The following is a 20,186-nucleotide window of genomic DNA, read 5'->3' as shown; positions in this document are numbered from 1 at the left end:
TCAGGCTGAACGGTTGTGGGGCGGACGGGTGGTCTGGTTCCCGTTACTGCGGGTGGCGTTGGGTCAGGCTGAACGGTTGTGGGGTGGACGGGTGGTCTTGTTCCCGTTACTGCGGGTGGCGTTGAGTCAGGCTGAACGGTTGTGGGGCGGACGGGTGGTCTGGTTCCCGTTACTGCGGGTGGCGTTGGGTCAGGCTGAATGGTTGTGGGGCGGACGGGTGGTCTTGTTCCCGTTACTGCGGGTGGCGTTGGATCAGGCTGAATGGTTGTGGGGCGGACGGGTGGTCTTGTTCCCGTTACTGCGGGAGGCGTTGGGTCAGGCTGGGCGGTTGTGGGGCGGACGGGTGGTCTGGTTCCCGTTACTGCAGGTGGCGTTGGGTTAGGCTGGGCGGTTGTGGGGCGGACGGGTGGTCTGGTTCCCGTTACTGCGGGTGGCGTTGGGTTAGGCCGGACGGTTGTGGGGCGGACGGGTGGTCTGGTTCCTGTGACTGTGGGTGCCGTTCGGTTTGGCCTCGTGGTTGTCGGTAGGGCAGTCGTCATTATGTGTGTAGTTGGAGCCACTGTTGTTGTTGGTCGATGGCCAAATACTCTCACACGGCTAGTATCTAAATGGCTTCTCCACTCCACTTCAGTGATAACTGTACCAAGCCATCCAGAATCAAAGATGGTAGGAAGGGGAGAACACGAAGCAGGACAAATACATTATATAATTGTTACATCTTTATACCTCGGACAGATCACTTTTGAAATATAGACATTTACTGTGTATACTATAGGCCTACATTCTCAATACTGAACAAAGTGGTTGATGGAATTTCCTAAGCATTTAACACACTCTATTGAATAACAAAAATATTAATATATCCAACAACACCATCTAAAACATCATCAGGTGCTTATATTCATTTACCACAGCTAGAGTTGAACTGTATACAGTATAGTAGGCTACGTCAAACCCCCCATCTTAAGGTCTTACGTCTAGCCAAAATGAAGTTCTTCCTTAGATTCTGACGTCTTCCATGTAGAACAATTGCATCTCCAAGTTTTTTCTTTAGATCACATCTGGTGACTTTCCGCCCCTCAGACAGGCTGGGAACTAGCACCACTACAGCCAACACCACCAGTAGCTGCAGCTTCATGTTGGCTATACAAGTTCTCTGGAGAATGTGAAAAGATATATTGTCTGTTGTTATTGTCCATGAACATGCATGCATTCTTGATTCATCCAAAAATACTTTAACAGTTAATAACAGTTAATAAATAATGTCATTCAGTAGTAAAACAACAAAAGGAAACTACCGGTATAGTAATACTATATTTAAGAACTAGATTTTACATGTAATTATCAGTGGTTACAAATTGTCTTTCTTCAACCTCATCATCTCTTTCAATTCTATCCAACAAACAACCAACGAACTAATCGACAAATTAATCAATCAATCAATCAATCAATCAATCAATCAATCTTTCCCCTGATAGTTTTACTTTAGTTTTCCCGCTGTAGTCTCCACCATTGCTCCTTTCTATGAGCTCCTGCACTGAAATGTCGATTTTTAAAGAAAAATGCAATAAATATATTGTTAAAAAAAAAAAAAATGTCGATTTTCAAACAGATTAATTGAATTTTTTTTCTTTTACTGTGTTTTTCATTGTTATTTTACTTAGTACGTTGAATTTGCATGAATGTATTCATTACTGAATCGTGATTATATTTTTCTGTATATCCTTTCTACCCCCAGTGCACCCCTAAACACAAACGCCCTGGAGTTTACACACACACACACACACACACACACACACACACACACACACACACACACACACACACACACACACACATACTGTGATACACATCGATCTGTCCCCCCAATTGTACCATAATTAAAGTTATCCTAACCATAATTAAAGTTATCCTTAATACAAAATCTTACCACTTATTGTAGAGCAACTCCCTCTGTGTGTATAGGGAAATGCAACAACTTTTATATACTGAACATCAAGATCCTCCCACATGCCCTACCTGTGTGTTTTTCTGTTTCTTCTTCTTCTTCCTTCCTGGAACATTATGCTCATTACACAATGTGAAAAAAACAAACTGACTGTTTCTGTTTGCTGTATCAAACTACTGTGTGTGCGTGCACGCGTGTGCATGCGTGTGTGTGTGTGTGTGTTTGTGTTTGTATAACTAACCCAAATGTCCCCAAAAAGAATAGAAGACATTTCTGTTTATGTTTTATGGACGGTTAAAAAAAATATTTTTAGAGATACATTTCCAATTAGAAAAAGATTCAGGTTGTGGTTAGTTTTAGGATAAACATTTAGAAGTTATAGGGTTGGGTGTGTGTGAGTGAGAGAGAGATTCATAGACAATGTTCTGTAAATGTACTATGCTTGGCAAATAAAGTGATCTTGATTTTGATGAAAATATTAACCAAGTCAAGAGTCTGACATGCCCAAAATAGAATTGCTAGTTTCGAGTTAGGTTATGTTCCTCTGAAAACAAATGTCATCCTTTGTCTGTCTGTGCATTACTCAGGTGCAGTCCGACCGAATGGAATCAAACCTGGCATGTTTCCCAGATGATGTGGCATCATGTGGTAGTGGGCAGTGTCAAGCGGCAATTTGATCACCCTGAGTGCACTAGCCTACTTGTCTGGCAGTGTTTAGACTAGAGGAAGAGCCACACCAGACAGGTTTATTTGCCTGTTTTTTGCTATGTCATCTTGCAAAAAAAAGAAAGAAAGAAAAAAACATTTTAGCCCTGCATGATGAACATCTTCAGTAAGTGCTTTATAAATAGAATTGTTGTTGTTGTTATAACCTACACATCATTATAGCCCTACATCCATACATTCAGAAATATTTTAACAATCTTTATATACAATCTATTATAACAATCTTCTTATAAAATCTTTCACGCCTCGCTCCCTACGTTCTTGACCTCTGCACTTGTATCTTTCAACATCTCTGTTTAGAGCATTTTATTCTGTACTTTTTCCCACTGTTAAATCAACAAAATAAAATAAAGTCACAACAACAACAAGAACAACAATTGGCTATTCTTTGAGACACACAAAACCGTTTGCTTCATGGGGTGGAAACAATGAACACATTGGAATTGCATTAGGGAACGTACACATGGTTACATTTTATGGGTTGTTTTCGTCACATTGCAGCACAATGGTGAAGTATCGCAGGCAGTGAGTAGAGTCTGTGGGGGCCGGGGGGCCAGGGCCCCCATGAGGATTTTCGGGGAATTCCTAAAAATGTAACACCTCTTGGACCTCTCCCCCGGAGACGCTCACCCCAACCATGTTCGCCCATACCGATTGACATTGGCAAGGATGGAGATCTAAGTAGAAGACAGTAGGACATGGCTGCGGCAGGGCTAATCAAAACCTACAGTGCCTGCCTGGCAGCCTGGGCCACCCCTGTCATCCTGGAACAGAAAGGACACCAATTGAAGATTACTGGCAGGATTACTGCATGGATTACTGACAGTCGAACAGAGTTATCCATAGACTCTGACCTGCTGCCCTGGTCAGCGTTGAGAATGCATTAGACCAGTGGTTTCCACACTTTTTAGCCCACAACCCAAAAGAGAAATTATACATTACCGCTTCTTTCTTTTCAAAATCTTTTTATTAAAGATGGAGTGCCACCATTTTTTTCCACCCTAAAACGTGATTATCAGGTATTATTACAATATAAGGGGGAAGAACTTTTTCCAAAAAGTGTACAGTATTTGTTAAAATCATACTTTTATGTGGACACGCCCACCAGTTCATTAAGTATGCCTGGTTTGCCTGGTGGGTGGTGATGGGTGGTGATCCACCTGAACTGAAGCCGCACCCACAGCTGTAGTTGTATGATAAAGGGGGAGGGGTTAGGGGAGGGGCTGATAGTGTGGTGTCACTATATTACTGTTTACTTCATTGGCCCGTTTGACTGTCAAGGGTTCAGCCTCCAGGAAGAAACCCTAAATACAAAGTCAATACACCATTGCACATAAAAACAACTCCAGTCTGTCTAATGAAGTACTGTCACCTCATAGACACATGAAAAACTGGAAAAATACAAAAATTGTGGCACTCCATCTTTAAAGTTTTTTTTGACAAACCCAGGGGCAAGCATTAAACAGAGACATATCAAATATGAAAATAAAAAATAAAACTCCATCCCCTATCCCACCCACCCCCCACCCACAATCCCAAGGATAGTCGGAAAATACATAAATCTACACATACACGAAATACATGCATACATAATTACAAAATATAAAATAAAAATAATAAAGCAGATTTTAATAGCAGAGCAGAATTTGTTTCAGTTGTGGTTGGCGTGGCCGAGGCATAGGCACGGCACACTATACCATTTGGGTGTTGTGGTAGAATGTCATAAACGGACCCCATGCAGGTTTTGTAAAACTTTTTTTCAGAGCCGGCAATTGAAAACCTTAACATCTCCAACACGAGACAGGACATTATATCACGAAGCCACTGACGGAGCACGGGCGGGGCAGCATCCTTCCATTTGAGCAGAATGGCACGCCTAGCGAGCAATAAGGCAAAGTCGACCATACGACACTCTATGCGTGTTAGAGGAAGGTCATCCCTTCCAGCAGTGCCAAGGAGAGCCATTAAGGGATCTGGGTCTAGATTTTGGTGTAAAATGTTGGACAGAGTCTTGAACACATTCCCCCAAAATGGTTGTAATTTTGGACACATCCAATACTGATGGAACAGAGTTGCATCACCGCTCTTGCACTTGTCACAGGTAGTATTTTCACTACTTCTTAAACATTTGTTATATAATTTATGGAATTCCCTAAATTTAGTTTTTATTTGTCAAGACAAAATCATTTAATTTGGTATTCATTCATGAAAACTTTCACTTTTTTGGGAATGTTTTTTTATATTGTTTTTTAATTATAATAATTAAAAACAAAATGTAGGAAACAAAAAATCACACCCGTGTGAAGTGAGGGGCGCTCTTATCATCTTATGATCTTACAACATCAATGTTTGTGTTAGGGACAAAACAAACATTAATTTCAGTGTCAATGGTGTTTTTAAAACAAACTAAAAACAAACATTAAACCTGTATATAGGAGGGGCGCCCCTCAAAAATTAAGGGACCCATAAAAATGTGTCCGTGACCCACAAATTGGTCCTGACCCACTAGACTACACTAGACCACATAATACGCTCAGCTGGTAGAGCTCACTGGATCTTCCCAGCAGATTCTGATAGGTTGAGCTATGCCAGAGGCTCGATTCATACTAGTGGCACCATACTAGTATGGTACAGTACCTCATAGAAGGCACCATACCATTTACATCGGGCAAGGGTTAGCAATTCCAGGCTGTACACATTTCGGGCTGTCAAACCATGTTGTAAACCGCCATAGAGCCCATGTTAAACCCAGAAATGTTGCTTCCTTTAAACTTTCTTAACTTCGAAAGGTGACTTAAGAGTCAATGTCTATATATGTTTGTGATATCCAGAAATTCATCTGTTATTATGGTATAAGTCATGCACCCTTTCTTCATTAGCATAATTGGCATAAATTATGTAAAACATATATACAAATTAGGAATTAGCTATAGGCCTACAGTATTATTGCTTTTAGTCAACATATCAAGGTTGTTTTAGAGTCTACATATATACTGTTGATACATAAATTAATAATTTGCATAAGGTATATAATAATTCGTCCCAAACCAGGAAATAGTAATATTTTAACTTAACAGAAAGGTGCTTTTAGAGACTAAGTATAAAAAAGTAAATTGTCTGGATCGATGTCCATTTATCGATTAATTTTGTCCACCTTCTCACCTGATCCCGTGCTCACCTAAGACATAGCTATATAGTATATGCACACCACACTGAACCTCAAGCTCTAGGCCCATTTTATTTGTCTAATACAGTGGAGTGACAGGGCAGTACGTGGCTCATGAGGTAGATTGGACGTTTTGGAATTTGAAAGCACGGCATGATGCACACTCTGATGTCATTCATTGACTGCATTGGAACATTGATGAACATGTCTGTGATAAAAGCAGGCATCGAGTGTTATCAGATACTTGTGCTTGTCCTCCTTCCAGTTAGGATGTGAATGTGATACTGTCTCCTTACTCTCCTACCCCGTGAGAAAGTACCATGCCTAGTCTCTCAATACAGTTCCTGTTGGAACTGTAGAACTGTGGAACTGGTTTTAAAGCACTCCACAGTACCGAGACAGCCTTGGTAAAAGTCACTAATGACCTGTTGATGACACTGGATACCGGGGATGCTGCAATACTGGTCCTTCTTGACCTGAGTGCCGTGTTCTACACAATCAACCACCTCACCCTGTTGAGCCGGCTGGAGTCATGGGTGGGGCTGGGTGGCACTGCGCTCCAGCTATTAAAATCTTACCTAACAGCAAGAACTGTCTCTGTCGAGATTAGAAATGCCATCTCCACCTCTGCCCCTCTCATCTACGGTGTACCCCAGGGCTCAATTCTTGGTCCACTACTCTTTTCCATATACATGCTCCCCTTAGGCCAAATAATCAAAAAGCACAACATCAATTTCCACTTCTACGCAGATGATACCCAAATTTACATGCCACTCAACACCTCCAACCCCAACTGTCTATCATCCCTTAATGCCTGCCTAGCTGAGCTTCAAAGCTGGATGTCTTCAAACTTCCTACAACTTAACATTAACAAGTCTGAAGGCCCTCTCACCTCCAGAACCCACCTACAAAACTCGTCTCGCCTCCTTGTCAGCAAATGTCACACCAGTAGCCAAAAATCTGGGTGTACTACTGGACTCTGACCTCTGTCTTGAGGCCCAAGTTAAATCCGTAGTTCGCACTTGTTTTTTTCATTTACGCAACATATATAGAATCCGACCAGTCCTTTCCATCCCTAACCTTCATAAAGTTGTCAATGCACTCATTTCATCCCGTTTGGACTACTGTAACGCCCTCTATTCATCACTCAGCAAAGGATCCATACACCGCCTACAATTAATACAGAACACAGCCGCAAGACTCATCACTGGAACAAGAAGAAGTCTGAACATATCACCCCGGTACTGGCCTCACTACACTGGCTCCCTGTACATTTTAGAATTGATTTTAAGATTTTAATACTGACTTTTAAAGCTCAGAATGGCCTGGCACCGCAATATCTAGCAGATCTTATTAAACCCCACCAGCCTGTCCGCCAATTAAGGTCCTCTACCTTAGCCCTACTAGAGGTACCTAAAACAAAAATAGTGACAAAGGAGTAAAACGTGCAAAAATGCAATTCATTGACCTCAATGACCCCTCAAGGTCACCAGAGGTCAGTCAGAAAGTGTTTCCACGTCTGAAATCAAACCTTGGGGTGTGTAGATGATATCCTGAAAGTTTCATGCTTTAGTCATAAAATGCACAATACCTTCCATAATGAGCTTAACCGCCGCACTAGTTGTCCTGACTGAAGTTCATAAAGCTGATCTGCACACATGATGAAACAAGTTGGATTGGTATTCTTTCTTTCTTTCTTTCTTTCATTCCTTAGGGCCATACGTGTCAGGTGTGATTGTCTATTCACACCGTAACAAAATGCATGGTGTTTAAATGAATACTGTCCCTATAAACAAAATTTACATCATTCATTGTTGAAAACTTGAAATGTAATGTCAAGTTAGTAGAGAGATGTAAGATGGTGTACACACTACACAGTCCATAGTTGCTTGCTCGACAGAGATAGGAGGGAGATGGAAGATAATGTACACAATACACATGGCCCAAGTTAGTTGCTTGCTATAAAAATCATAGGACTACACTAAGGGTTCCCAAACTGTGGTGCTTGCACCCTGTGTGGTGCGCGAACGCCCTCTAGGGGTTGCGTGACATGAAAAGGGTAATGGCGGTTTTATGGTGTTATTTAACACAAACGGCAAAATCCGGTAAACACTGTTGTAAGGAGATGTATAGAGCAGCTGCATGTCTCTCAAGTCTCAATGCAGTGACATCCTGTGATTAGTTGCCATAATCATATTAAAAACATCAGACCAATCTGAAGTGAGTGGTACTGTATTGTAGGCTATGCTCATGCTGTAGTAGGCCTACTGTTCTGTACAAGCCCTCCTCCCTGGCCTGTGTGTGTGTGTGTGAATGGTGAATTTATATAGCGCCTTTATCCAAGGCGCTTTACATAGATTGTGCATTACATTTACCCATTCATACACCGATTGCGGCGGAAGCCATGCAAGGTACCAACCAGCACATCGGGAGCAATTTGGGGTTCAGTGTCTTGCCCAAGGACACTTCGACATGTAGACAGGAGGAGCCGGGAATCGAACCGCCGACCCATGGATCATTGGACGACCTGCTCTACCTCCTGAGCCACAGTCGCCACAGTGTGTGTGTGTGTGTGTGTGTGTGTGTGTGTGTGTGTCTGTGTGTTAGGCTGCACAACAGTGACACTTGGTGGTCAACAAACGCTATTTCCATACTTGGACGGACACGTCCTACTACATACAAGGACACGCAGCTGTCTATAGGAGTGGCTAGCACTCAAACATTATCATTTTCGTCCAAATACGAGACTGAGCGCTGGGGGGGTGTTAGCTAGGACAGGAGGTAACAGCTGGGGGTGTAATGGCCGAAAAGGTTTGGGGACCACTGGGCCACTACACGTTAACAAACAACATGGTTCCGAAAGTGGGTGGAGTTATCCCTGAATCTCAACTCTCTCTTTCTTTATATTAACAATCAAACGTTTATTCCATGACAACACATTGGCAACAAATGGCAGTTAAAGCTTGTAGAATGCTTTATTTATAGGGGAAATACTGGACCCTTAAATTATTTTATTGATTCCAATTTAATTAATTAATTTGATTTGTATACTATGGGTACCTGGTAGGACCCAGCAACCTAATTTGGAACCTAATTTCTATACACAGCCCACATATGTGCATTGCACACTGACTCCGAACAGCATTATTATTATTTCATATTAGGACATTTCTGTTTTATTAGGGGATGATGTAGCAAAACATCTGTTTTGGAGAAAGAGGATGCTATACTGGTGATGAGGCAGAATTAGGTACCCTGGCTTATAAGACAAATATTACTTAAAACTTTCCCTCTATAACTAAACATTTATTTATTTCATAAATAGAGAATCTTTTACTCAATAGGAACTGCTCCCGTCGTAAGTTGATGATGTCATAATATGTCCATGTGTGGTCCAGCCCTATAGAATAGCCCTATATAATGCATGCTAATAATAGTATTTAAAATATTACTTTGATGCTCATATTATCCTAATTACGTTAGACCACACATGGGCATATGACATTAACTTGTGACATTGAGTGAAAGATTATTTATTTAAAGAAATAAAAATATTGAAGGTGTTTTTATTTTAGTTGTTATAATGTTTTTAAAGCATGTTCGTCTTATTAGCCAGGGTTCCTTTTAACAACCCTTGTGAATTGCATTTAATACCCTTGCCTGTTTGTGGAAAGTGTACTAACTGGTTTAGCTACGGGGACATAATTCCTAGCAACTGTTTTTCTTCACATTTCCTTCCTTTTCCTTTCTGGAACAGGTAACCCAAGTGATGAATGTTAAGTGACACAACTTTGTCATTATTTATACTGTGGATCATGTCAAGAGTGCAGGGTGTTTGTATACTTATGTAGAAGATCTCTCCTTTAGTATTTGAGTGAGATCAATCTCTCTCTGTAATCATGCATTGCCATACTTAACATACTGCCATACTTAAGGCCTATACTGCAAGCACCAAGTCTTGCATGCCGACTAGTTGTGCAGTAGGGATGGGATGATAATTGTTATTATCATTTATCATGATAAAAAAAAACACTCACAATAATTGTATCGCAGAGATTTTAATTTGCGTTGAACAGTGAAAACTGAAGCAAACATGAAATTGAAATTTCCATGAACAAAGAAATCACGCACACAGCTCTTGCTACAATGCACAATAATCGTGACATGTAATTTTCATATTGTCCAATCCCTAGTATTGTGTGTACAAAACGTTATCTTTTTGTGTTGACACAATCATGTTCTTTCAATTCCCACAGCATTAAAATTCACAATGCTTATTGATTGGTATAACTTGATCCCGGCCGGCACTGATTATGTCAACACTAATACTTGATAATATATCCTCACAAATGGACACTTACAGGTTTGTAACTCTGAGAGTTAAACAAAATGGCATTCCAACAGTCTATAGATGAAAAAGGTGTGAGGGCAAACCAAAGTGCTCTTGATAGGACGTCTCTGGGACAGGCCGGCCTTGATCTTGGATGGTAGGGCTGTGATGGAGATCGTTCAGTGCACGTAAGGTGCGGAGGTCGAAGCTGCTCTGGTACTCCTCATACTGATGGAGTCTTACTCTGTGGGAATGAACACAAGGAATAATTAGATAACAGTGTGAATACAACAGAGTTGAATACTGTAAAGATTTTTGTCAAACTACAGTATTCAAGATGATTTGGCCTGGGGTGGCTGGGGAATCAACACAGTGCAAGAGCACCCTCTTTAGGAGGCATATAGAAACACCTTATAATAGGCCTACACTTAGATTTAAAAAAAGACTCTTGCGAGTGTAAATGGAAAAAGATGATGTTGCAGTTGACAGGTTCTCCTTTAAATTAATCATGCAGGTCTTCAGATAAAACATTGGCTTGACTATATTGTATTTTAAATTAAAGCTCTCTGCTGCAGAAGACAAGTCTCATACGTACATTATCCCCCACCCGAATACAATTCTATGAATACAGAATTGCATTTGATTCTCATAGCAACAACCTAGTAGACTAGAGAAGCAGGATACTTTCTCCTTACCCAGAATGCTGTGAGTGTACAGTGTGAACTCTAGCTAGTTGTCCTGGGTATATCCCCCACTCATCCTTCCCCTGGCGAGATACTCTAGAATACAGATGGAAAGGTGAATTAATAGGAATGATGAGCAGGTCTATTTATGCCAATGTGACTTGACCACAGTGACTTGACCTAATCCTTTTTTCCCCCGTTGAGGGGTAGGCCTATAGGGCGTTCATCAGAGCTCTCCACTTTCTTCTGGGCCTGAGCTTTTGCTTCCTGCCAGCTCACTCCGATGTTCTTTAGGTCTTGGAGAGTGGAACGTCTCCAGTTGTTTCTCTGCCTACACACTGTTTCCTCTTTCCTTGTGGATTGTAGTCCAGGGCCTGTCTTGTGATATTACTTGTGTCCTTTCTAAGGGTGTGGCCTATACAGTTTGAGTCAAGTCACAATACACAGAATAATAATTTAAAAAAAAAAAGAAGAAAAAAAAGAACAAAGACATGGGTTCTGGTCCTGTAAATGGAACCTGTTGCAATTCAACTAATTGATTGTTAGGTTCAGCTTTTAGCCAGCTCTTTAATTAAGGAGGACCTTAACAATAGAGAGCATTGACTTAAGGCTGCAGGTAACCCATTCCACATAAAGCAGAGTATTAAAAAGAGTCCTTTCCCATACAGCTTTTGAATTGTTGTCTGGTGGAATAACCAGACTGCTGTTAGGACAGGGTTTAGTGTCTTACTGCAGGGACATGTATACTGGGTGAATGACGCGAAACAGTAACCTTCTGATTATCAGACAGCTTCCCTCTAAACACGACCGCCCCCAATGGCTCAAAGAATTGCAGATTGAAAGTGATTAAAGGGTCCCCTGCACTGGAAACTGATCCAGAGCCTAGTATGAACCCCCTATGAAGGACCCGGCCAATGATGCGCTTATAGGCTTTAAGTGGTTGAAAATTGTACAATGATGTCACTGTGAGCTTGGAGCTACTGTCAATCATTTTCATACCAGCCATGGAATAATGGTCTGTTGAATTGAAAGGCGGTGTTTCATTTCAAAATCACCTATACATTATTTGAAGAAAATAAACAGTATAAATAAATAGAAAAAATATTATTGTTTTTAATTGTCATTTTGTAATGTTCTTACTTGGCCTCTCCGCCGAGCTGGCTTGCAACCTGTCTCTCTCTGAACTCATGCAACCTCAGTGCTACTCCAGGTCCTGTCATTTTCAAGGCGTTCTCTGCAGTAGATAAAACATAGTCATGAAAGCGCCCTGTCCCAGTGTTCAAGAGATGCTGCCTTAATGCCTCAATGTATTATTAAGGCTGTGTGTTCACCTGCACCAGAATCTGACAAAATATATTTACTCTACTCCAAATGTACAGAACAATCACCTTTTCAAATAACATTTCAAAACAAGAAGAGGGTTCTCTTATAGGATTTATCTTGCATAACAAAATCTACAACATTTCTGTAAAGAATGAACAGCGGTTTTCCCTGCAGAAGTTAGAGGGGAGAAAAAGAATGGACAGTAGCTGCATATTTTACTGCCATAACAAAGACAGAGAAAGGTCAAGGTGACATATTCCCTACCTGTGAATCCACAGTCAGTTTAGACCTTTTCCACAAAGTGGATTTGATGAGACTAAGCTGACACAATTTTAAGTCAGTTCTTTACTTTTCTACATTCTTTTGCTATCTTTTCTTTTTACTTTCCCCCCTATATGCTCTCTTTCAGATAACAGACTCTGCAAGAGATATAGTCCAGAGAAATACAACACTAGCAACGTTCACAACAGAGCAAACTGACACTGATAGGCTAGCAACGGTCACCTCTGAAACATGCACGTCACACACACACACGCATCATGCACAATGTCTATGTACGTAAAAGGCTGCTGTTTCTGTTTACTAGGACTATCGACTAGTCATGCTATAGCCACCCTCTCATGTAAAATGATAAATAACTCTTTGTCTGCCTTTAATAATGTCTGAAAATCATCATGCATTTACTGATTTACGGGTTAAACAGTTGCTGTTTATCTTGAGTTGAAACATAATTTGCATCCAGAGTCATAGGTCACACAACTACATTCCTCAAAGCATCTTTGGGCTTTGAGTACTGTAGGTAAAAAGAGGGGGAAAGGCAGGTCTAAAAGCTCACAATGCATGGCAATATCTTATGTGAGCTTTTATTTTAGATTGTCTATTTCTTACATTTTGATTTATTTTTATACGCCAGAGGTGTTGGGTGTCTCAGTATTGTCGTGTGTATGGGAGAGGTTCTTAGACTTCAGGTGATATTGAAGAGGCTTTGGATGTATAGTGGTTAATTTGAGTTGTCAGCTGTTGGGTGGGGGCAAGGAACTGTGATGGAGACATTGTGCATTTGTTTGTTTAACTGAATGTAAATGTGCTTAACTGAATGTAAATGTGTTCATGGACATATCCTGGTGTTTCTTTGAAGATTTTGTTTCAGTGTTTGTGCTGCCATTTGCGTGTACGGGAAAAAGATATATATGTGAATAATTGCTTTGAGAATACTATGTTGTAAAGAAACATCAATAAACATATGTTTAAAAAAAAAGTATTGTCGTGTACTGTACTGTACAAGTAGCCTATTAGGGTTAGCTGCTGTCATCCCTATGGGAACACACACACCGCACCCGCACATGCAAACCCCTGCAGGCGCAACTCATATTTGTTTGTATAGCACATTTCAACAATTAAGGCAATACTAACATTGTGACCATTTTTAATTATGTGGATCTTGGAATCAACAAACAAAGAACGTATTTAGAAAATTAAGCATTGAGACATTTTTACTTAACTTACCAGAGACCACCTTTACCATAGTGGGTGCAATCATTACCATAAATTATATAAAAGCTCATTGACTGAGACCCAAGAGAGAAGCTGCCTTTTGTTGCTGTACACACACACACACACACACACACACACACACAGTCACACACACACACACACACACACACACACACACACACACACACACACACACACACACACACACACACACACACACACACACACACACACACACACTCTAACCACAACAATGCCATGTCTCAGAAACAACTTTATCTTAAGTAAATTGTAAGGGCTTTCTGATGGTACCGTATACAGTGTCAACGTTGGGCATTTAAACTAAATATAATGTCCTATTCTCTTCATCTTCTTTTCTATTGTGTGTGTGTGACTCGTGAGCGAGTGCGTGTGACTGTGGAGGAAAGTGGGGGGTGTAGAGAGAGTAGACAGCAACAAAAGCCGGAGACCAACAAAAGCGCCTGGATGGACGGATGGATGGATGGATATGAGGAGAGGGAAGTCGCTCCGAAAATCTGCCTGCTATACGTGACGTCACGAGATTTCCTCAGAACCAGCCAGGCAGCTTGTGTGTGTCGGAGCCGGAGAGGAGAGGAGAGGGAGCTGTGTGTCTGACTGTCTGTTTTTCTTTCTGTCTGTCGCTGCGATCAATCAATCCCTCACTCACTAATAATAAAACAACCTCCAGAGCAGGCAATCGCGTCCATCCGCAGCCATGGATCCATCGCTGTCTTTCTTCTTCTATTCGGATCACTGAGCCAGCGCTCCATCCCTCCCGACATTACCCTGCCTAGGCTGCCTGCCTGCCTGCCGCGTTGGATGCTGGAGCGCCCATAGGGAGGGGGGTGTCCCTATCCTTCTTCTTCGACTAAGGTAAAGACCCAATAATAACAATAATAATACAATAACGTGTTATAATAATAATCCGCAGCATGGGTGATTAAAAAAATCCCCAGCTGTTTATTGATCGTATGCCGGGTCGGTCCGTTATTTTAGCATGAGGGCGTGTTTTTTTCTCTTGCCTTCATTCTTTTTTTCTAAAAAAAGAAAGAAAAAAACAAAAACAGAATGGATGGGTGGGAGCTGTGGTTAGCATCATGCTAGCAGCTAACTGCTGCTGCTTGCTTGCTGCACGTCATTTGTAAGTTTTGGGATGCGGCGCTGCCTGGGATGCGATGCTGCCTGCCTGCCCTGCCTGACTGGCTGCTGCAGCGGGAGGGAGGGGTGCAGCCAGCCAGCCAGGCAGCCAGTGCTGCTGCTACCATGATGTCTGGCCTCGGCCCATCTCTGTATCCCTCTGCGCCTCCGGCAGGCAGCAGGCACCCCCCGCACCCCCTCCTCCTCCCACCCTTCCATGATCCATCCATCCATCCATTCATCCACCCCAAAAACACAACGCAGTGATGGCACACATCATTAAAAATAAAACACCGGCTCCAGCAATGATTGAATATGTGGATGAAAAGAAGAGGCACCATCATCATCACCATCATGTCCAAAGGCACACACAGCCCTGTCAGTTAGCCTGCTAGGCTATCTATGTTAGCCTGCTTTAGCATTCCTCGCTAGCTCATTGGCTAGCAGCATCGCATCCATAGTACTATAATAAGCCTGTCAACATCACACACGGGCCAACTTGGCGTTGCTGGTTAATTTCCCAACATCGTTTTTGACATTCTCTTTTTGTTAAGCGTGTATAATATTTGATCATTGGAGTGCTCATGAATCATGATAGAAACGTGTATTTTTGCTCCTCACCTAATATAAACATTAATGGAGCACGCCAAGCGGATGTTATTATGTAACAGATGACACCACACGCCCTTGAAACAAAAGCTCTTGTTTCGGTGTTGTTTGTTTTGTTTATGCTGTGCTGCCGCAAGGACTGATCATGCCCAATAAACGAGAGACAGGGATGTTTCTGTTTACATAGACACGGCTCTGAACTGTTTAATGCCTTCTTAAAAATAGACCGCCGTCTCTCGTGTCAGCCATTGTTTTTGTTGTCATTGGATGAGCCCATTTGTTGTCGCCTTCTCCCTGCTATCATGTATCCTCTCTGAGCTGCACGATATGCGTTGAGCATCTTTTAATGTTATAGGTAGGCTAGTTAAGTTGATCTTGTATACGTTTTTGTGTGCCCTGACTGTTTGGGACATATTGGCAACACAGCATTTATCACACATTATGGGGTTTGAATTAAAAAAAAACAGAGTGGTAGCTTCCAATTACATTATTGGGCCAGAATAGCCTTATATGTATTTGCAAGAATTTAAGGTTGATATGACATGATAAATCATAATGTTACTTAGCACACATCTTGGAACGAGAGATACTTTAATCCCCAGGGAAAACTAAGCGTAAGTTTATTTCTGCTTGTCAGTTGCTTTTGACATCCTTTTATTGACAAACTTGTTATATTTTATTTGCATAACAAATTCACTGCTTTACATGATTATGCAGTTTTAAAAACAGCTATATATGTTTCCCCCCCCCCCCAAGTGGTAGCTCTGACCTTGGCAATAGCAGCAGGTTGTCTGTGCCCTCCCATTGAAGAATAATCCGTAGCCGTAGGTGAGTCAACGCAAAGTGGCCATGTATTCCTTTAAGAAAGCCAGGAACCACTTTGGATCAGCACTTTTCGACAGAGAGAGACGGAGACTGGGGCGGGAGTGGTATATAGGGAGAGGAAAGGGGAAGAAGTGGGACGGTGGGTGGGGAGAGGGAAGACGGGAAGTGTGTTCTGGGTCTTAACAATGACTCTGGGTCTCATGTAGGCTAAGTTGTTTGTAGGGGAACACCAGAGAAGGGAGGGAGCAAAAGAATGATCTTTTGACTTTTTCTTCGTTTTCTTTCTACTCTGTCCCTCTTATTTCCTTCCAGACTGAGTCACTGCAGGACAGCCCTGAACAGAAGAGAGAGAGAGAGAGAGAGAGAGAGAGAGAAGGGAAAAGTGATTGTGAGAAAGAGAGTGAGTGAATGTGTAACATTCAGGTGTGTGCCTCGAGTGACAGCGGAAGTGAGAGTGGTCTGAGGGAAGAAGAGACGGCGAGGAGAGGGAGGGTCCCACGGAGAGGGAGAGGCAGGAGGGAAGTGGCAAAATAATATATATATATATATATATATATATAAAAGAGAAAGTCAGGTCAGAGAGAAGGAAAGAGAAAGTGATTGTGGGGGAATAGAGATTGCAGAGAGCAGGTGGAGAGGTTCAGGTAAAACGCCGGACAGGAAAGAGAGAGAGAGAGAGAGAGAGAGAGAGAGAGTGGATTATAGAGGGGAGTACAGCGAGGGTGACAGTGGGTGTGTGTCTAGGAGGTAGACGGAGGGACCCGCTGACCCTCGACCCCCCCGCCACCACCACCACCCCTCCTCCTCCGGCTCCGGGGTCACACCATCAAGAGAGGTGACGGGGAGAAGGCACCATGAGCGACCAAAACGTTGTCAAGGAAGGCTGGGTCCAGAAAAGAGGTCAGTGTATTTGTGTGTGTCCGTCTTTGTCACCAAGGCTCCATTTATGTGTTTTGCATTGTCATGTCGTGTGTACCAAACTACCCATGAGTAATAGTATACTGCTTGGTATGCTAGTGTACCTGTATGAGACGTGTTAAGTCTTTAGTGTGGCTGCCATGTGTGTCTACTTATGTCAGTGATTCTCAACAAGGGGTCTAGGGACACCCATGCGTCCTTGAATGGGTTCCAGGGAATTCCCAGCTAAATGATTAATAGTTCATGTTCACCATTATTATATGTATTGATCCAAGTTCATGGGATTCTGGACCAAATAAACAGATCATATTATCGGACATATTAGACATGATTTCTCATGTCAAATCAGAAAAGGTTGAAAATCAGTGGTCTTTACATTATTAGCTTCGATGGCAGTGTGTGACCAGCTGTCATTATTTTCGATGGCTGAAGATCACATATCCTATTTAATAAAATATTCATATTGGCAGGTGATTTATTTTTTAATTGACCATGTGTTATTCTGAGCATGGGTGTTTAGTCGTTTGTGTACTTGCTGTAGTATGTGTGTGGCTGTTGACTGGCAGGCATGGGGGGAAGTTCCTTCTGTGCCACTATGAGCACACAGAGGATGACTTAACACCCTGGTTCCTTCCTCCTTGGCCCCCACGGCTCAGTGAATTGTTCTGTACACCTCAGCCTGCTCTCACAATAGAGGCCTTGAGTAGAGCTGCCAAACCTTTGCGCCCGATTCTGAGTCCTAGATCGCACATCATCGATATGGCTGATATCTTTATCAACAGTAAAGTGTAAAATCATGATATTTGACTACATTTTCAATTTGAGGATGATTAACCTATAAGCAAACAAATAACTTTTGGATAGAATGCAATATTTCAATTAAGAATACATACTGTATATGAAAAGAACATTTAACTGTAATTGTACATTGAAAATTAAATGCACACTTTATTTATTTAACCACTTAAGCTATTTAAAAGTTCTAAAATAGGCAACGTACAAGCTCAATCTACAAGCTCACAACACGTTGCGATGTGACACGTGTGCTTTTAAAAAAGGTAGAACATCGGGACACATTGGCTGCATAATTGCAGATAACGATGTTGTCAAGAAGTGAAATAATAGCTGATATATCAGCCAAATATATCAGTCGGGCTCTAGCCTTGACGTCTAAAACCCTTCTCAATGGCTGTACCTTTATTTCATACAGAAGGATGGTCTTTCTGCTTTCTTTGTCGCACCTCCAACGGTGCCATGGCGGACTATATGACCTCTGTATTTTCTGTTGTGTGGTGTGGTCAATAATTACGAATACGATACAAATATTGGCCCTGAGTCAAGCCTGTTGTATGCTGCTATTTGACAACAAATTTGAAGTACCCTGCCCTTTTGTACTGTAGACAAATATCCTTTCTCACACAAACGGTTTTCAGAGTAAGCTTCATCCTGCAAGAAGGTCTGACTGACAGTAATGTTGTCCTCTCCATAAAAGCCACAAATGTGAAATACTGTACTGCAGATGTGTGGACACAGTCTGTCTTCACTCGGATAATATTAAAAAAATCCAAATATCAGGACCTGATTGGGCTATTCCTATCTGTTAAACCTACATGATTAAAATGAACAGAAAAGCACAATCTATAATCATATCAATGAAACCCCGCCTCCTCTGGCACAATGGCTCTTTGGCCACTCAGAATAGCCAAATGGCATTGATCATGCCTCCAGGTCTTTAGTTTACTCAAGTTAGGGAATAAGACCTGGTACTTAAGACACGCAAAATACAGCCCCAGATGTCATAGTGATGTCACGAGACCTGGGCACCATATATGGGGGCTTTCCCATGTATGGGGATTTTGAGTGATACACTGACTGACTGACAGGAATTGCATGTTTTCATAGTAAATGAAAAAATTGGTTAACATTTTTTACAAAACCGATTTTGAACAAGATTTGGTAGTCTAGCAAACATCTACAACATGTTGCTATAACAATTGAATTGTTCTATTGATATTGATGTTATTTCAGATTAGTGCCCATAGAGGCGAAAGTGTCAAACTGGGTTGGATCATTACAGCAGAAATGGGATGCATTCTGAGGATTGCCACATGTAGAACATTTTCTTTTTTCACAGAGTATATCATTTATTAAATCGTCTGTCGGGACAGAAATCTCAACTTTTTGTAAACGAATGTCCTACTTCATAATACAGAGTGTTGCACAAAATAAGTGGAAATCTACAGCTCACAACACCTATTTTACAACTTTTGTTCTAACAATAATAAAAAGGAACCGGTTTTGGACATACAAGGTTTCTACCTGACAGCGACGATATGCTTTTTTATCTGTCTCCTCTGTCAGTGTTGCATTAGTCTTTGTAGCAGGGGCCCCTTCTCCGTAATGTTCCATTTTGTTCCCCAAATTTGGTCCAATAATGTGCAGCGGTAGTACAGGGTGCAGTGCTTAAAACTACAGACAACATTGATATTTGGATATTATGAATGACATTGGGGTTACGTGTCTTTCTGTTTCACAGTGGAACTGCTACTTTAACATATCTATAACGGTTTTGTGGTGGTTTTATTCCTGTGGCGGCGTGCAACTTAACATTCCATTACTGATGAAATGATGAAACTGATGAAATACCAACAAGTGGTAACTGTATTGTTCCCAGGTGTAACAATTCTTTAGGACAGTCTGCATTCACATGTGTTCACATGTATAGTGTCTGACTGGTTACCTGAGTGATCATGTTTACTTTTGTTTTACAGGACAATGTAATATTATAAGTTTGTTGTAAAATATTACTAGTAATATTACTATAATGTATTATTAGATTAGATGCATCTACATGTATTTTCTGTAAATGTACAACGCAAGGTTTCATGTTTTTATAACTTGATACATTGTTTTTTGCATTGTCCCTGTTAAATAAACGTATAAATTAAAAAAATGGAACAGTGAACTCACAATTAGAGATGTCCCGATACTGTATCGGTATCGGAA

At 41.4% G+C, this 20,186-nt stretch overlaps 1 protein-coding gene and 1 long non-coding RNA gene across 2 annotated transcripts in view; one reads left to right on the top strand and one right to left on the bottom strand.

Moving 5' to 3' along the window:
- Positions 1-10,305: 10,305 nt before the first annotated feature.
- LOC310858802 lies at positions 10,306-16,390 on the bottom strand. Its single transcript, XR_014569229.1, has 3 exons — positions 16,207-16,390; positions 11,994-12,087; positions 10,306-10,414 (listed from the first exon to the last, which is right to left on the bottom strand). It is a non-coding gene; the product is annotated as an uncharacterized lncRNA (long non-coding RNA).
- The window catches only part of akt3b (v-akt murine thymoma viral oncogene homolog 3b), a 26,203-nt gene continuing 18,169 nt past the window's right edge, over positions 12,153-20,186 (top strand). The window contains exons 1-2 of the mRNA XM_083765071.1: positions 12,153-14,564; positions 16,575-17,162. Of these exons, the coding sequence (XP_083621197.1) occupies positions 17,117-17,162 (46 nt within the window). The 5' untranslated portion in view covers positions 12,153-14,564; positions 16,575-17,116. The remainder of the gene's footprint in view (positions 14,565-16,574; positions 17,163-20,186) is intronic.

This window comes from Protomyctophum parallelum, assembly GCF_964188405.1.
Source record: "Protomyctophum parallelum genome assembly, chromosome: 5".
In the NCBI taxonomy this organism is placed as follows: Eukaryota; Metazoa; Chordata; class Actinopteri; order Myctophiformes; family Myctophidae; genus Protomyctophum; species Protomyctophum parallelum.
Note: the sequence above shows the minus strand (reverse complement) of the source record. Positions and strands in the feature narration are given on the sequence as shown.